Source organism: Phymastichus coffea, unplaced genomic scaffold (assembly GCF_024137745.1).
Source record: "Phymastichus coffea isolate CEN01 unplaced genomic scaffold, Cenicafe_Pcof_1.1 PCOF00036, whole genome shotgun sequence".
Classification (NCBI taxonomy): domain Eukaryota; kingdom Metazoa; phylum Arthropoda; class Insecta; order Hymenoptera; family Eulophidae; genus Phymastichus; species Phymastichus coffea.
The window spans coordinates 2196336-2212052 of record NW_026706847.1 but is presented as its reverse complement, the minus strand read 5'-3'; the positions used below and the strand labels follow the sequence as shown (position 1 = coordinate 2212052).

At 34.0% G+C, this 15717-nt stretch overlaps 1 protein-coding gene across 5 annotated transcripts in view; it reads left to right on the top strand.

Annotated features, from left to right (window-relative positions):
* The window catches only part of LOC131663645 (septin-7), a 36648-nt gene extending 27838 nt beyond the window's left edge, over window positions 1-8810 (top strand). For all 5 annotated transcript variants that reach the window (XM_058934149.1, XM_058934152.1, XM_058934151.1 and 2 more), the window contains 7 exons: window positions 1266-1473; window positions 2474-2726; window positions 3232-3421; window positions 3528-3693; window positions 4678-4813; window positions 4941-5104; window positions 6423-8810. In XM_058934149.1, the coding sequence (XP_058790132.1) occupies window positions 1266-1473; window positions 2474-2726; window positions 3232-3421; window positions 3528-3693; window positions 4678-4813; window positions 4941-5104; window positions 6423-6585 (1280 nt within the window). In that variant the 3' untranslated portion in view covers window positions 6586-8810. The remainder of the gene's footprint in view (window positions 1-1265; window positions 1474-2473; window positions 2727-3231; window positions 3422-3527; window positions 3694-4677; window positions 4814-4940; window positions 5105-6422) is intronic.
* The last annotated feature ends 6907 nt before the right edge of the window (window positions 8811-15717 follow it).

Below are 15717 nucleotides of genomic sequence, written 5' to 3'. Positions count from 1 at the left end.
AGTGATTTGCCGAAGAGTTCGCCCATCTTCTCCGCGCTGGTCATCGCTGGCTGACGGCGAAAAACGCGAACGTGCCGTGACGTGACAATGATCGCGCTTGCAGCGCCAGATGTCCGGCAACAACACGTGCGCGACAGATGGAAGTGCATTTTGCAAAGGCTCGAGTGCCTTTCTCTTCTTTTGCTCGCTGTCTCGCTCGCCTGCAGTCGAGAATAAGAAAAATAGAACGTATCTTTCCTTGCAAGCACGACAAAACGGCGCGCCGATGATTCACGAAACTACTTCCGCGTGGCGCGATGGGCTGTCTCGATTGATACCGTTTCGGAGCTTACCGTTCTTCATATTCGACTTAGCGCGCGGGCGCCCGATCGCAAATTCAATTGAGCAATGCTCCGTGGACCATGTCTATCTTTAGGCACCGCAACCTCTCGGTCGCTAACCTTTGCGAATGAGAGAAAAAAAGAGCAAACAAACAACTCGGCAGAATCAAAACGCAGCGAGCTCCTCCTCGCGCGCACAGATATTCATATCTCGCAAGTGTGTTTATACTCTTGTAACTTTTCATTTCTCTTTAAACGAGGGATACGCGTAAGTGCTCACATAGAATGTTCGTCTTTCCTTAACGTTACCAAGTGGATATCGGGAATACTTGCGCTGCTACCTGGCTCGGCGACGCTTTATTGTTTTGCAGTTTTTCACGCGCGCCACCGACACAGGACAAACGACCGTAGAGTGGCCTTCTTTTTTCTCTTTTACGGCAAGCTATCGATTGATTTGTTGAGTCACACTGTGACACTTTTTTCGAAATATCAGAACGTGATCGTAATAGTCTTTTGGACGATGTAAAGCAATAATAATCGATGCTTCATGAAAACCTGAAATGTATTAATTTTCATTTTGACTGGATTTGAAAAAAACTGATCGCGATAAAACCAAAAGTAATGGATGATTTTGAGACGGAAATGGAATTGAGATTATTGGAAGCAGATAATGTCGTTCGAACGTAGAAATGGGAAAGAAATAAATTATAAGATGTCGTCTTTTATACAATCTACACACAAAGAAGTTGCCATTTTGCTAGACCACAGTTCGATCAATTATCCAATACATCCAACAAAAACACGAAAAAAACAAATAAACGTCCGTTACTTTTTGTTATGTTGGTGAAAATCAAGAAAAGGAGGGGCAATCCATCAAGTTGTCGTCTTTTCTACGTAGAAGAAAGAAATAAATGATCTCAAATATAACCTTATATGTATTTACAGGGGAGTCAGGCCTTGGCAAGTCGACGATGATAAATTCGTTATTCTTAACGGACATCTACAGCGCAGAGCATCCTGGACCAAGTCTACGAATGAAGAAAACCGTTGCCGTGGAGACGAGCAAAGTGCTGCTAAAGGAAAATGGAGTCAATCTCACTCTCACGATCGTCGACACTCCAGGCTTCGGTGACGCCGTCGACAATAGCAATTGGTACGAAGATAATGTATATCTATATCGAACTCTGAGAACAATTAATCCTTCGCTTTTTCTTTTCTTCGCCACTCCATTGTGTTTCATAACGATAAACCGCTTGCGGATCATAGAGAGAAAGTTGAACGAGTTGGATATCCAAATTTTCCCTTCTACCTTCGAGAACTTGCGGATACTTGAAAACTTGTATTGCTTGAGTTTCAAGCTGCTCGATAATGATATGCCTGCTTTATTGGCAAGGAGTTGAAATTATTAAATTTCGATAGTTATCGATTTTCAACAAAGCCATATTAATTTTCTCATGTCAATTCCCGGTTGAGTTCTGTTTTGCCGATGGTGCGAGCTTGGCTTCTTAAAAGTTTTAACGATAACTTCTTAACCTTTAGAGAGTTGGGGTTTGGAGAAATTTCTAAATCGCATTTTTCTATAGAAATGTGGTCTAAGGTCCGTAAATTAGAGCCAAATTAAGTTGGGTTGTTGGTAGATTAGATTTCTTACGCCTAGAGGCGTAACCGATCCGGTACGGTAAAGCCAAATGTTAACATTTTCAAAATTTCAAAATAAAATTCAATTGCACTATTTTTTCATTTTTAGCTTTATATTCATCTTATCACGCTAAAAAAGCTTTACCACAAATAATTGATTAGTTACTAGTTGTAAAATATAAATAAATAATTTGATTTTTTTATACCTCTAGGCGTTTTCCTGTCCTCTAAAGGTTAAAAGTTTCTGCTCGCTAGTGAAAATAATTAATGTTTTGTATTTAATAATTAATAATTAATAGTCACTGAAATTAATACTTGCACGGCATTTCAATTTGATAGCGAAACTTTTGTTGTGCGTTATTCGAATAAATTTGTCGCAAAAGCCACTAATTGTTCCTTTCACGCAGCAAAATTCTTGCGGGAGAAATATTGCACTGTCAAAAACATCCGCGGTGAAAGCACTCTTTCCGGGCGAAAATAGCCCGACAAAAAAATAATTCGATTGTCGGTTACAGCTGGCAGCCAGTGATCGAGTACATTGAGAATAAGTACGAGGAGTTTCTGAACGCTGAATCGCGAGTGATAAGGCGTCAGATACCAGACAGTCGAGTTCATTGCTGTCTCTATTTCATCGCGCCCTCTGGTCATGGATTGAAGCCACTTGATATCGAGTTCATGCAACGGCTTCACGACAAAGTCAACATCATACCCGTCCTCGCCAAGGCCGACACCATGACGCCTGACGAGTGCGCTTATTTTAAGAAACAAGTGCGTGTATATTACTTTTTTTTCATTTTTTACGACTTTGATGACTGGCTTATAGATTCATTTAGGGGAAATTGCTGAGATCAAGTTTATATTTGAACAATGCTTTTGCTTTATGCTTTCAAATTCTCTTTAAATGTAATATATCTTTTTTATATGCATTTTTCATTATTAATGTATGTTTGTAGACTTTTGTAAATTGTATTTTTGTTGATTTTGTTTTGTTATGCTAGCCTTGCCTATAGGTAACTTGTTTACATCTGCAAAATACTTTGTAAATGTAATGTATTTAAAGGCAATAAATAGTAATAATAAAATAAATTACAATAATAATTTATGCTTAAAAGATGATTTGCTTTTTATGTAAATGGCATTTTAAAAGCTTTCTGTCTTTTTTAAGTAAAAAATACTTTTTTAAAAGCAGCATTTAAAAGTACATTTGCAGATGTATTTACACGGCTTTTTTAATCTTGATGTTTTATCTAACACTTTGCCTCGCTCTTTTTAGGTATTGAACGAAATAGCACAGCACAAAATAAAGATATACGAGTTCCCAGAAGCCGAGGATGAAGACGAAAGTAAATTGCACAAAGTCCTGAGGGACAGAGTTCCTTTCGCTATTGTCGGAGCTAACACAGTCATTGAACACGATGGAAAGAAAGTACGAGGTAGAAAATACCCATGGGGCATCGTCGAAGGTTTGTGTATTTCAATTCTATTTAAATCATAACATTTAGTCTTATATTTATTTGTATTTGGATGACTGTTTTTTTAAATCAAACTTAATTTTGTCACTTTTTGCAGTTGAAAATCTGGAACACAATGATTTCATCGCATTGCGGAATATGATAATACGGACACACTTACAAGATTTGAAAGATGTTACGAATAATGTCCATTATGAAAACTTCCGATGTCGCACTTTGGCGGGTCTCAGTGTCGACGGCAAACCTGCTAGAGTTTCAAACAAGTACGTAAAGTATTACTTTTTAATAATCATGATTAGGAAAGGATACATGATCTTGCAGCCTTCGCACACCATAGAAACGCTGTCACTATATTCATAAGCTAATAAGAAAATATTTTTTAGTTTCGCTTTCTAGTTTATAGCATCAAAATATATAATAAATTCACACGATTCGTAAGCCGTAGCAATGAAACCTTCATTAAGACGTTAGATACTTTATTCAATTTATAAAAAATTCCATTCTTTTCATATATTTTAAAATACAAAACAACAGGAGGAAAAAGCTTGTGCATGCAAACTGATCGAAAAACTAAAGTTAGTAAATATATAGAATGCTTAATTTTATTTCTTGAACAGAGTTGTACTTTTAGATGTCTAAATTATTTCTAAATGATAACTAAGCTTATAAAAATCTAATAAATATTTTACGTTGGTCAGTTTGTGCCCTCCTGGAGTGATGAACAGTTTCATGATGGTGTGGTAAGTTTATTCAAGGCTAAACCCTGTAATACAGTTTTGTGTGCACAAGTCTTGTATAGATGTATTCAATAGTCATAGATATTTATTTAGTAGAAAATTAGGGTCTCTCGTCAATATATGTTTATTTCACTATAATTAATTACTGTTGCGAATTAATTTTTTGGTTGCTCTAATCACATGTAAATGTTTAGAATATGCACGACGATTAGTCTACATACTCCGCATTAAAACTCATTATTATGATATTTTTATAATTCAAAAAATTACCACCGAACCGCACGAAACTGCATTTAATCACGTACATATAAAACATTTTTTATTTTATATATAATATGAACGTTTATGGTATAATGTAAATGATGTACTCAACTCATCACATACATACATCATTATCTTTACAGCTTTTTAGATATCATGAATACACTGCTAGTCATTAATAATATACATTATATTGTATGTATACTGCTTTTATATGATATTGAAAAATTATTTGTTTATTCATCCTAGGAATCCGTTGGCACAGTTAGAAGAGGAAAAGAGAGAACATGAAAATAAAATGAAGAAAATGGAAATAGAAATGGAACAAGTTTTTGAAATGAAAGTTCGCGAGAAGAAACAAAAATTAAAAGATCTAGAATCAGATGTAAGTTCTATGACCTATGAAAAAAGTATAAATAAGTATTATTGTAGAATTATTTTCGCATCTTTATGTAGAAAAACTTTAGCTTGAAAATACAATTGTTTAAAAAAATGAATTCTTTCATCCGTAGTTACAACGAAGGCACGAACAAATGCGACGTTCTTTAGAACAGCAGGCTAAAGAACTTGAAGAAAAGAGACGAGCATTCGAAGCTGACAGGTCGCAATGGGAACAACAAACTGGACACAGTATTGAGGAACTACGTCGACGAAGCCTCGAAGCAAATTCAAAAGAGTAAGTTTTTTCTTTACAATTCAATTCTTTTTTATTATAGTAAATTTTCCTTTCTATTGGTGATAGTACTCTTGTTATATTTTGCTAGTCAAGATCTTGTATAGTTTACTTATATTCTAGACTTTTAATTTTTATATTTGAACTGTTACTAGCTTATGTCTATTTCACTTGAATTACATGAAATCATTTTGCCTACTTTTAGTTCTTTCTAAGTATTTCGATTGACTCGTTACTACGATCAAAGAGAGGTATAGATTGCCTTAATTAGAGGAAATTGCTAATGATTAATAATCTAGTTCTATAGAACACAATTGCCTTGTAAAGTCTGTTCATATGCGATATTAAGAAAACATCATTGTTACATTATTAATAATTTGCTTTCACAATTCATGCTTCATTGTATACAGCACTATTTTTTGAATCAACTTTTGCAAAAAAAAACAAATATAAATATTTGGAAGAGGATACTCATCTTGTCATTTACATTAAAATTACAATTAATAATCATTAATAACCACACCATTTTTTTCAATTTATTCACATTATCATATTTAGAAACGTTTGTTGTTTTTTAAAATTAGTTTCTAACTAGTTAAGAAAAAGAACAATTCATAGGCATAAGTAGCTTTTTTAAATGCATGCTGTGCATAATTTTTACATTTTTAAAATGCAATCATTGCAGTAGTTATGAATGTGTTTGAATGGTTTTATAATTTGCAAGAATTAACGCTAAACTTCAATAAGATATGATTTATTTATGTTTTGCTGAGATTGTTGAATTTTTTGTTAATCATACTTTCAAGGTTATACAAAATCGTACACAAAGACCTATTTTTAATTTAATTTCATGTATAAACTTATATCCATTATTTATTTACGTATGTACATATGCATCAACAATTATCATTACTAATATTTCAATGTTGAACTTGGTTATGCAGTAATTATTTTTATAAACTTGTTAGTGATTTACGTAAAGTCACATCATTTCACGACACAACATAAATACTTTCTATGATTACATCAGATTGACGATAGTTACAGAAACCAAATAAATAATAAAAATACTTTTTTATATAAATTGTAATTAACGAAGATGTATAGCCTTGAAATGCAGAGCATCATTGGCAGCATTAAAAAAACGTTCGCTGAATGAATCTAGAAGTTTGTTAGCGGCATAACGCTTGCGTCTGTTCTCTTCAGTTTCTTCTGTCTTTATTTCTCTGTTTCGTTTGTTGTGTGTATGCGCAAGTATAAGAAAAAGAAAGAAAAAAACTTAGAAAAGACAAAAAGCAATACCGGGGTATCCCTGATTTAGGACGGGATCGGTGTCGTCCGAGAGCTCCGGCGGTGGCGGGGGTACGTTGAGGGGTGCTCGCGGCATAGGTAATCTACTACGCCGTCACACCAGTTTCAAATCGCCACAAGAGAATCCCATGCCGATACAGCAGCTTGTCATACAGCATCCCGAGCACCCTTAGTAGGATTTTGCAAGACGAGATTACCATACAAATACACATACTCCGAGCGTATAATCACGTGTAAAGCTTTCCTGTTTTGAAAATTTTTGTTAGATTGGGCGAGCGGCGTCACATACAAACTGTTGCCATATGATTTGTGCCACAACTGCATTTATTTTTATGTTTGGAATATATCTAACTGACTTTACAATAGTGTTTTCTTTAGTTCAAAGTTGTAAGATTTTACTAATATTTCCATCGATAAATAGTGAAAATTTTCTAATCAGGAAACCTTTTATGGATAAATTCTTGTTCTTTTCCATATTATTAAAAAAATGCTGTCTTCAATAACTTTCAATCTTTATAAAATTACATCAATCATTTTTTAAAGTTATATCCACTCAAAAACTGTTTTTTTATCCATTCGATCAGTGAATTAACACATATCTTTTAATTTTTGTCAATTTACCATGTGTCATTTTGATCGTCAATAATAACAGATGTCATAATCGTTTGCATTTACCATTGTCATTATATTTAATGGGATGTGAAAGCTTCTTCAGAAAATAGTTTAAACTAACCAAATCTAACCAAGTAGCTTTAAATGTTTTTCAATTGCATAAGAACGTATAATAAACAGTTTAATTTATTTTTTCAAACAGCACTACATAATAAGTATAATTAAAGCTGCTGATTAATATATTTCAAATAAATTTTTGTACTTGCTAATAATCTTCTACATCCCATTAACGAAATAACTTGATTAATCTTGTCATACTTGTCGATATGGATTTTAAATGTGACGCTAGAATCTCAAAATAAAGTCTATGTAATAAACGAAAAAAAACGATTCATATTAATTTTCTTCTGGAATGTGCGTGCTGAATTTAATTTCGATTTCTCGCTTGAATCATATCGACTATTGTCAAATGAACATTGATTTAGAATTTAGAAGGTAGAACAAATAAGCCAAGTTTTCAAGAGTCAAACAAAACAACAAAGTATTTTGTCATATTTTTTAACACGACGACGTAGTAGATAGCAGCGACGTACATATTAAAATAATAAAATATGAAAATAGGAGATGAGAGACAAGGTCTTTTCTTGATGTATGTTATATAAGTGATGATACTTTATTAGCTAAGACCTAGATAAGCCTATAGCGTAAATTTATTCGCGTGTTTGTGTACGCGTTGCGACTTAACGAACAAGTTCGTTAGAACGTTCCTAGGGCATAAACTTGCATTTATAGATCATATATATATATATATATATATATATATATATATACTTATATACGTATACATATAGAGAGTATATGTGTATTACGATGTCACACGCACAGACGTTCATTAATTGTAAACTTCGAACAAGTTGTCCGCTCGACCTCAATCAAACAAAACTCCTTTGTCTCCTTTTGCTTTGTTTTTCTCTTTTATATATCACAATTCAACCATTTTTGAGATAAGCTGTTTCGAAATTGGGCCCAGCGGACCACTTGACAGATGTCGACAGAAAAGAGAAGATGCAATTTAATTAAGATTTAAAGAATAAGGAGTTGTTAATTTTCATTATACGATAACATTTTTTCGCAAATAAATGTAATGCTTTCTTATGATAAAAAAACTTACTAACAATAATTTTTTTTGTCCTTCACGTACATTCGTCTCTAAATCTTGTTTTTCTCTAAATTCGTTAATAAAAAATGTACAATTGAATCATTTGAAATTGAATTAACGATGTAAGGGGCGAATGAAAGATAGCTTCATACTTACACTGTCGTCTTGCGGCTAGCATGTGGCTTGTTGGTCGTACGTCCGTCTAAGAGAAAGATGTACATTTTTTTTTTCAGAGCATGTTTCATTATCCATTACAAATGTGTTGGCATGTTTTTTTTCTCAGCATACTCATTTGATGTAACTTCAAGGATTTTGCTTTCATAATTCATGAAGTCAAAAAATCTGTCGTTTAATTTTCTTTTACTTTTTAAACTTCAAAAGCGAAACTCTTTTCGTTTTTCATAACACGATACGTTGGCCAGAATATCCTATTATCTGATCTACTAGTAACATATTGCATTTGACACTCGTCAAATCGTAAACTCATTTTTTGCGATCATGTCGTTTTTATTCACGTATTTTTATTTTCATAATATTGTAACTACTGTGGTTAAGGTGGGCTTTGTTTGTAGTTAGATTCTTGTATATTGGGTATTATTTTAGTATTTTTGTATCATATCAGCTGCTATCAATGTAACTTTAGTTCAATAAATTGTGCGAATTGATTAATGATCCATTATCCTGAGTAATCCATAACCACCAACTTTTATATTCTTTAGATAAATTAATTTCTTATTTTTCCGAAAAACGTGGAGTGTCGTATTCTATTTTTAAAAGATCTTGATTTTGTATTAGTTTATATATTTTTTCTTGTTCACTTTCTTTAGTGAATATTTACAAACTGTCACTACATAACGTATTTATGGAAATTTATAAGCTCCTTTCATCACAAATTTAAAGCTTCTTGAATGATATACTCTTTGCAGCTTTCTGGCCGAGGGCTTGAACAAAGTAAATTGAATCTAATGCATCACCATGCATCACTTGAATAAAAATTTTGAAATCAATATCTAAAGAATATTAACATAAAATAACAATATTGCACTATCGGTAACGTTGAACTTGAAAAATTTATTTGAAATCGTAAAGTGCTGCCACCTAAGGCGGTAAGTGTTTGTTTATTCGAACTCAGAAAGAACATTTGTAGGTAACAGCAAATTGTTTTAATAAGCATTGTTGATGAAATATTTGTGAAACAAGAACAAATTATTAACACAATTAAATTATCAGAAACAATGCTTCATACACAAAACAAAATGCTTAGAAAAAAATAGAGTAACTTTTTAGTATGTTCTACAAAGGAGAATTTTTCATCTTTCAGAACTGTCGATGGTAAGGACAAGAAGAATAAGAAAAAGGGCGGCCTGTTTTAAAATTCCTGTGAGTTACGTAGCACAGCCAAAGATCCAAGAGTGGTCCGTTTGGTGTCAATCACAAAAAAAGATTAAGAGGAAGGCAGTAAATACAAACATCCTGTTTTTTTTAAATCAAACATTTAGAAGTTTTTCGCAAAGAAAACATATATACCACGAATAAACTATAATCTACCGTAACAACCAGGTCTAATCTGTGAAAATTAAACACGAGAAATATCGTCAACTTATTTCCGAGAAACCGAAGTAAATTCACACTCATGAACAATTATCTAATTTTTTAAACGACTCATGATACGATTGCACGAATAAAAATTAAACAATGTATACAAAAGAACGACAAGGAAAATTACAAACGTTTAAAAAGAAAGGACATAACAATCTTATGCAGATTAAAAAAATGCATCTGTACAAGTGCAAGTGGCCATATATTTATACATGTATAAAAATTAAATTAAGCTGACAGAGCAAGCGCATTGAAAATATAATTTTATAATGTACATCGCGTAGACAAGTGGCGTGCATCTCAATTATAACGTCTGATTGTGCGGACAAATTAAAATGCTTATAGTATTGTAACGATTTTATATACATATGATGCGCTAAATAATAATCATACACCGCAGCATAATTACGGTAAACGCCAACCAGTTTACTTTCAAACTATTTGTAGTTGTTGTTTTAGTGTCTTTTTGTACAGCAGGAAATGAATTTCAGTTTTGCGACAATCAAGAAATCGTTTCTCTTTTTCTGCACCGGCACTTATACTTTTGTTTTTTTTATACCTTTTTCTTCGTTGGCGTATAGTAAATTTTTACGACGTCTCGAGTATCATCGAACGTACACCACTGATTTTAAGTTCTTCGAATTGTACATAAAGCAGAAACATAAATTATAAAATTTTCCACTTTGACAAACAAGGTCAGACCTATGAATGAAATTTATCACCGTAATGAAGCTATTTAAATTTTTTATACATGCGGGGCATATTTTACAATTGTACAAATATTTGCAAGGCCTCATATTGTTCACAATAATTGAATATGAACTTGTAACGGCACTCATTATATTCATTGCGTAAACATTTTAATGTAAAAAATGATATACTATTTGTTTTTCTATTTGCTTATTTACTTTTGATATAAGTATTGAATAAAAATATCCATGGACATTTTTAGTAGATTTATTAAATATATTCCATTAGTGGGAGCCGCAAGCAAAGCTTTTGAATGATATTGTGTGTTCTGTAAGAGGTGATAACACGTATTATAAATATAGACACTGTTTAACTTGTTTTATTCGTACAGCGAACTGCAATTCCAAATTGAAAGCGTGTGCCAAATTAAAAATGAACAGTGTTCAAAATTTTAAATCCGTTACTTTATATTTTACGTCGAAAGAATGAATTTTCCTGATATACGAAATTAGGGTAACATTCGAAATTCAAATTCTTCCTAGAATGTAATTATATAATTAAAATATAATACGTATTTCAGTATGAGAGTCGAAAACATAATTTTGCTTTTAATTAAGCTAAATGTATGTGACGTGACTTGATTATCCTTTGTATTGAATTCATTTCAAAAGTTGATGAAATTTAATTTCAGAAAGTAAAGCAGTAAATGAAATAATTGAATCATTAAAAAGAAGAGAAAGGTTAACAAGTTAAGGTTATTCTGATCTAAATTCCAAGTTATGTACAATACAACAATTTTGAATTGTTTTGTACTTACAATGAAAATTAAAAAAATTTTAATACGACACTATCATCTTGCATACTTGTATAGCCTCACACTTGAGCTAAGCCGAGAAAAAGTATCTCTTTCGTGAAGCTGGTAATCGAACTCATTAACATGTGCATACCGGAATCGTGGAAGATGCTTTCCTCTGTCTTCTATCTCCGGTCATTAATGTTTGGATAAGCCGGTTATTTTTAATGATTTCGAAATGAGTTAAACTTTTGTTCTATTAGGAGACTTTTACGTTGTGTTTTAGCACTATTAACCACAACTTTCTTTTTTAGTTCCTCGCTCTTGCGAAATCAATAATCTTTCATGAAAGGATGTTTAACATTGGTATAATGTGGTTTGTCAATGATTGTAATATAGAACTTGGTAAATTATTTCGTTTTCAGAACGTGCCCTGATAATGTTTGAACATTTTTGTAGCATTGAACATTTTTGTAACATTGAAGCGCGATGGCTGTATACTGTAGTTATAATCTATTCAGTATTTTTTTTCGTCGATTTTTTAAAATTGAATGGTACATCTAATGATCAATTGATTTATTTCTATACCGAGTCCTTTTGCTCAAAGCGATTTTCATTTCTCGACTTTATGGAGCATAAAAATTAAACATGAGCACATTCAGCGTTACGTTGAAAAGATAAATTATACTTGAGAATGAAATGACACGAAAGTCAATTATTGGTATAATCAAACTAAATGTTCGTGGCTTATGTAACTATATGCTATTGAGGAATAATCTTAGTATTTAATTATGCAAAGAAACAATCTAAGCACGTAAAATCAAGTTTAAATGTCATGTATAATTCTAACTACAAGAATGATAAAACTATTATCTTAAGTGGAAAACGGTTTAAAAACAAAATTAAATTTTCATAATTTTCTGATGATAAGCCAATTTCTAAATGTTTATACTGTAAAATTTGTATGATGCTTGCGGTATGTGTGACCTTTCCTCTAAACGCAAACGAAATTGGACTAAGTTCTATTCAGGACGTAATACTAAGAACATAAGTTACTATTCAACTGAGTTGCACTTATGAATGTTTACGCAAGATTGAAGCATGTACATTTATTAAGTCATCCTTAAACGAAAAAAGAAGTAGGAGAAATAAGTAATTTTTATTAATTTTGTTTGTTAGTGTTACTAAGTGAGAGTGCAAACGAGAAGAAAAAAAAACGATGACGAAAATATCATTACTATAATAATAAGAGATTTGTAATAAATTAAAGATTGTAAGTGTAATACTTCTATACATTGCGATTATGTATTCAATAAATTATATATAAAAATAATGAAAAATATTTCTAGAGTTTTATCTTAAAACCTGACTTTCCATTTTTGAAAAGAAAACTTTCCCTTTGTTCGAGGTCTTGTAGATAATTAAGCGAATCTTTCGTAATGGAACGAGCACAAAAGGAAATTAAAAACATTGGAGTCTTCGCGCAAACGAAAACGGCATATACGCGGCGAGCAACTCGCGCCTTTCATAAATCGATAAAGGTCTCTTGCAAAAGTTCATAACTTTCATATTTGCCGCCACAACAAGGTCCACGGCAATGCGCCTCGGAGGAAAGAATGTAAATGCCAGCGGAACTACAACATTGCCACATCGACATTGTCGGTGATAAAAAGCTCTCCGGGCGTATCGTCGTCACGTGTCGAAGGCGTGCGAGGAGCGAGATAACAGTCGTCGCACGTGCATGGGACATTAACTGAGAGAAGATCTGGAATGCGAGGATCGCCTCTTCAACGAAAGTGGCCCGTTATTCGCGATCATATATTTTGGCGCGTCAGAAGCAAGCAGCAATTTGTAAATAGCGTCATGAAAGCGTCAAGCTCCGAGTGCGTTAGCTACACATTCCTTCGGCTGGGCGTCTCGGCACTTGAGTGCTCTTGATTGTTATTAATCGCACGCGTAAGCCCATAATTTAGCATTTGAAAGCTGAAATTCCCGGGCGTGAGGTTCACGTCTGTATAACGGTCCGCGTCGTTTCGAAATGCCGCCGACTGACGATTTCGGGCGAGATATCACCACACATCGACGGAGGACGATTGACGCCCGCGGGGAGACGGAGGATAGGTATGCCGCGTCGTTCGCCGGCTGCTTTCGTTTACAAAATTCGGAAGAATGCGCATTGACGCGCGCGACAACTTTCATTTCTCGAGCCGATATTCAAATCGACAATATTGCCTCGCTCAAGGATTCCGGAGGCCTTTGCGCAACACGCGCAACCGAGCGCAATTTGCATGAGCCCGCCGCGAGCTGGTTATTTTCAAACTCTGATTATTTATTCGATTCCGGTTGCGCCCGGATCGGCGGATCCGAGCAAACGCAACGGGCGGACGTAGCTTGAATTTTCGTCGTGGCAAGTGCGCTACGCGCGAATACCCCGGTGCACGGTTGTTTGATCGACGTGCCATACATAAAACAGCAATGAACTTATAGGTCTACCGCTAATCGACGCGAATGCAAAACTCAACTAGAATGTGGCACGAACTTTACACTCACACTGAATGTAAGGCGATAATGCTTTGTCTAAGAATAACCTGTCAAGTTGCACTGATGTTCTACATCGTTTCACGATAGATAGTTTCGACGTTTGAGTAATTGGAGTCCAATCGTTTATCCAGACGTTATTTTACTTATGTTTTCCTGCTTGAAATATTTTTTATAGAGTAAGTTGCAATGGAATTTAACTGTCGAAACGTATTTAACGCTCTCCAGAAAAATGTCGTTTTAATTGACTTGATTAGCTTTCGAGTGCTTTCACTGGAAAAATGCGTAAAATCAATGAGATTTCTCAAATAATTTCAGTTACAACTGTATTGTTATATTCGTAATCACGCACCGCTATCACTTCACGATAGCAAACAATTTTCACTTGTACTAATGAATGTCAAAATGTTAAACAACAAAATGTAGCGCGAACGATAAAATACCTTTGCTATCTAATTGACTTTGAAATCGAGTCGCGCAGTTCGATTAATTTTCAAAAACAAATCGTACACTGAGAACCATCCAATAGAGTAAGATAAACGCGGCGAGACAAATGATTCTAAATAAGTAGAACATCGAACCCATGAATCATTGTCTATTAAGTCTATGACTCGTCGAAAATGCTGCATTCCTTCGTGAATCCCTTCCCTTGCGGCTTATTCGAGCGTTGGATCACACGTACCATTTCGTAAAAGTCGATATCAACATTAATTAACATCGCGCTTGGAAATAAATATTTTCAAATTGGCTTTTTTTTTTCGCGTGTACGTCACGTTTTATTTTTGCTCGCCGACCACGTATACATCGCGTCCATTATCGCGTGTATGCGTCTAGAGAAAAGGTCGAGTTTGACAATGCACTCGAGTGTCACGCGCTCGTGTCCGCGCGCACTCCAACCGATAATATCGTCTTTTTTATTCTTCGACAAGGAAAGAATACTCGCGGTGCTTCTCCAGTCGAACGCTCATTTTACATCGTGATAAAATCTTATCTGGTCGGTGATAAAATTTTTGTCAGTGTCGAGGCTGTCGAGCGCGAAGAAAAATTAGACAGCTGCAAGTTTTCGGACAAAAATTGGATTAGGTGCAGATCATTGAACGGGATGGATACACGATTAATTTGCCGTGCGTTTATGTAACAAGCTCGCATGAGTGCAAAGCGCAATACTGACCACTGTGTTGTATCTTTTTTGCGTATGTCCGTTGAAATGTAACTGGCTGTTAGAAAAAAAAAAGAAAATGGATGATAATACAGTTCGAAGCAGCTAGCGAAATAATGATAGATTGTCAATCGTAAAACTGTTTCATTGCAAACAACTCTGTTAAGAAATTTGCCGCTACCTATTGCAAAATTCAATTTTACATATTGTACTCGTTAACAGTCATCATCTATGTTTAGTGAATCAACTTGTATTAGAACTGACACAATGACACGTTTGAGAATTCTTCGAGACGAAGACGTTTAGAAGTACAATTCTGTACTACAAATATTCGTATGTTATCTTTCCCTGTTCAGATCCTTCGAAAGCATAAGCTACGATAAAATGCCCAACAATTGAGTTTGACATCGTAATGTGTAAAGAATACATTTCAAGCTTTTTACAATTGAGTTCTCTGTGGGATGTACAAGTAATATTCTCGGACACAAATATGCTTTTTACGAATCTGATCAAGCTGTAAATCTCTGTCGAATTCGCTTTTCAATCAGTTACCAAAGAACTTTGTAATGTTAATTTTATTCGTGCTTATGCTCAAAAGAAAACAGTAACACTAAATTTTAAAAAGTATAAGTATACTACAATAGTCTATATATATATATATATACGTATTCATAAGCGCAGCTGGGAGAGGGAAAGGAAGGCGTGCGTCGACTGCTCCGCAAAGGCGCGTGGACGTCCCATGCATTTGGCTGCCG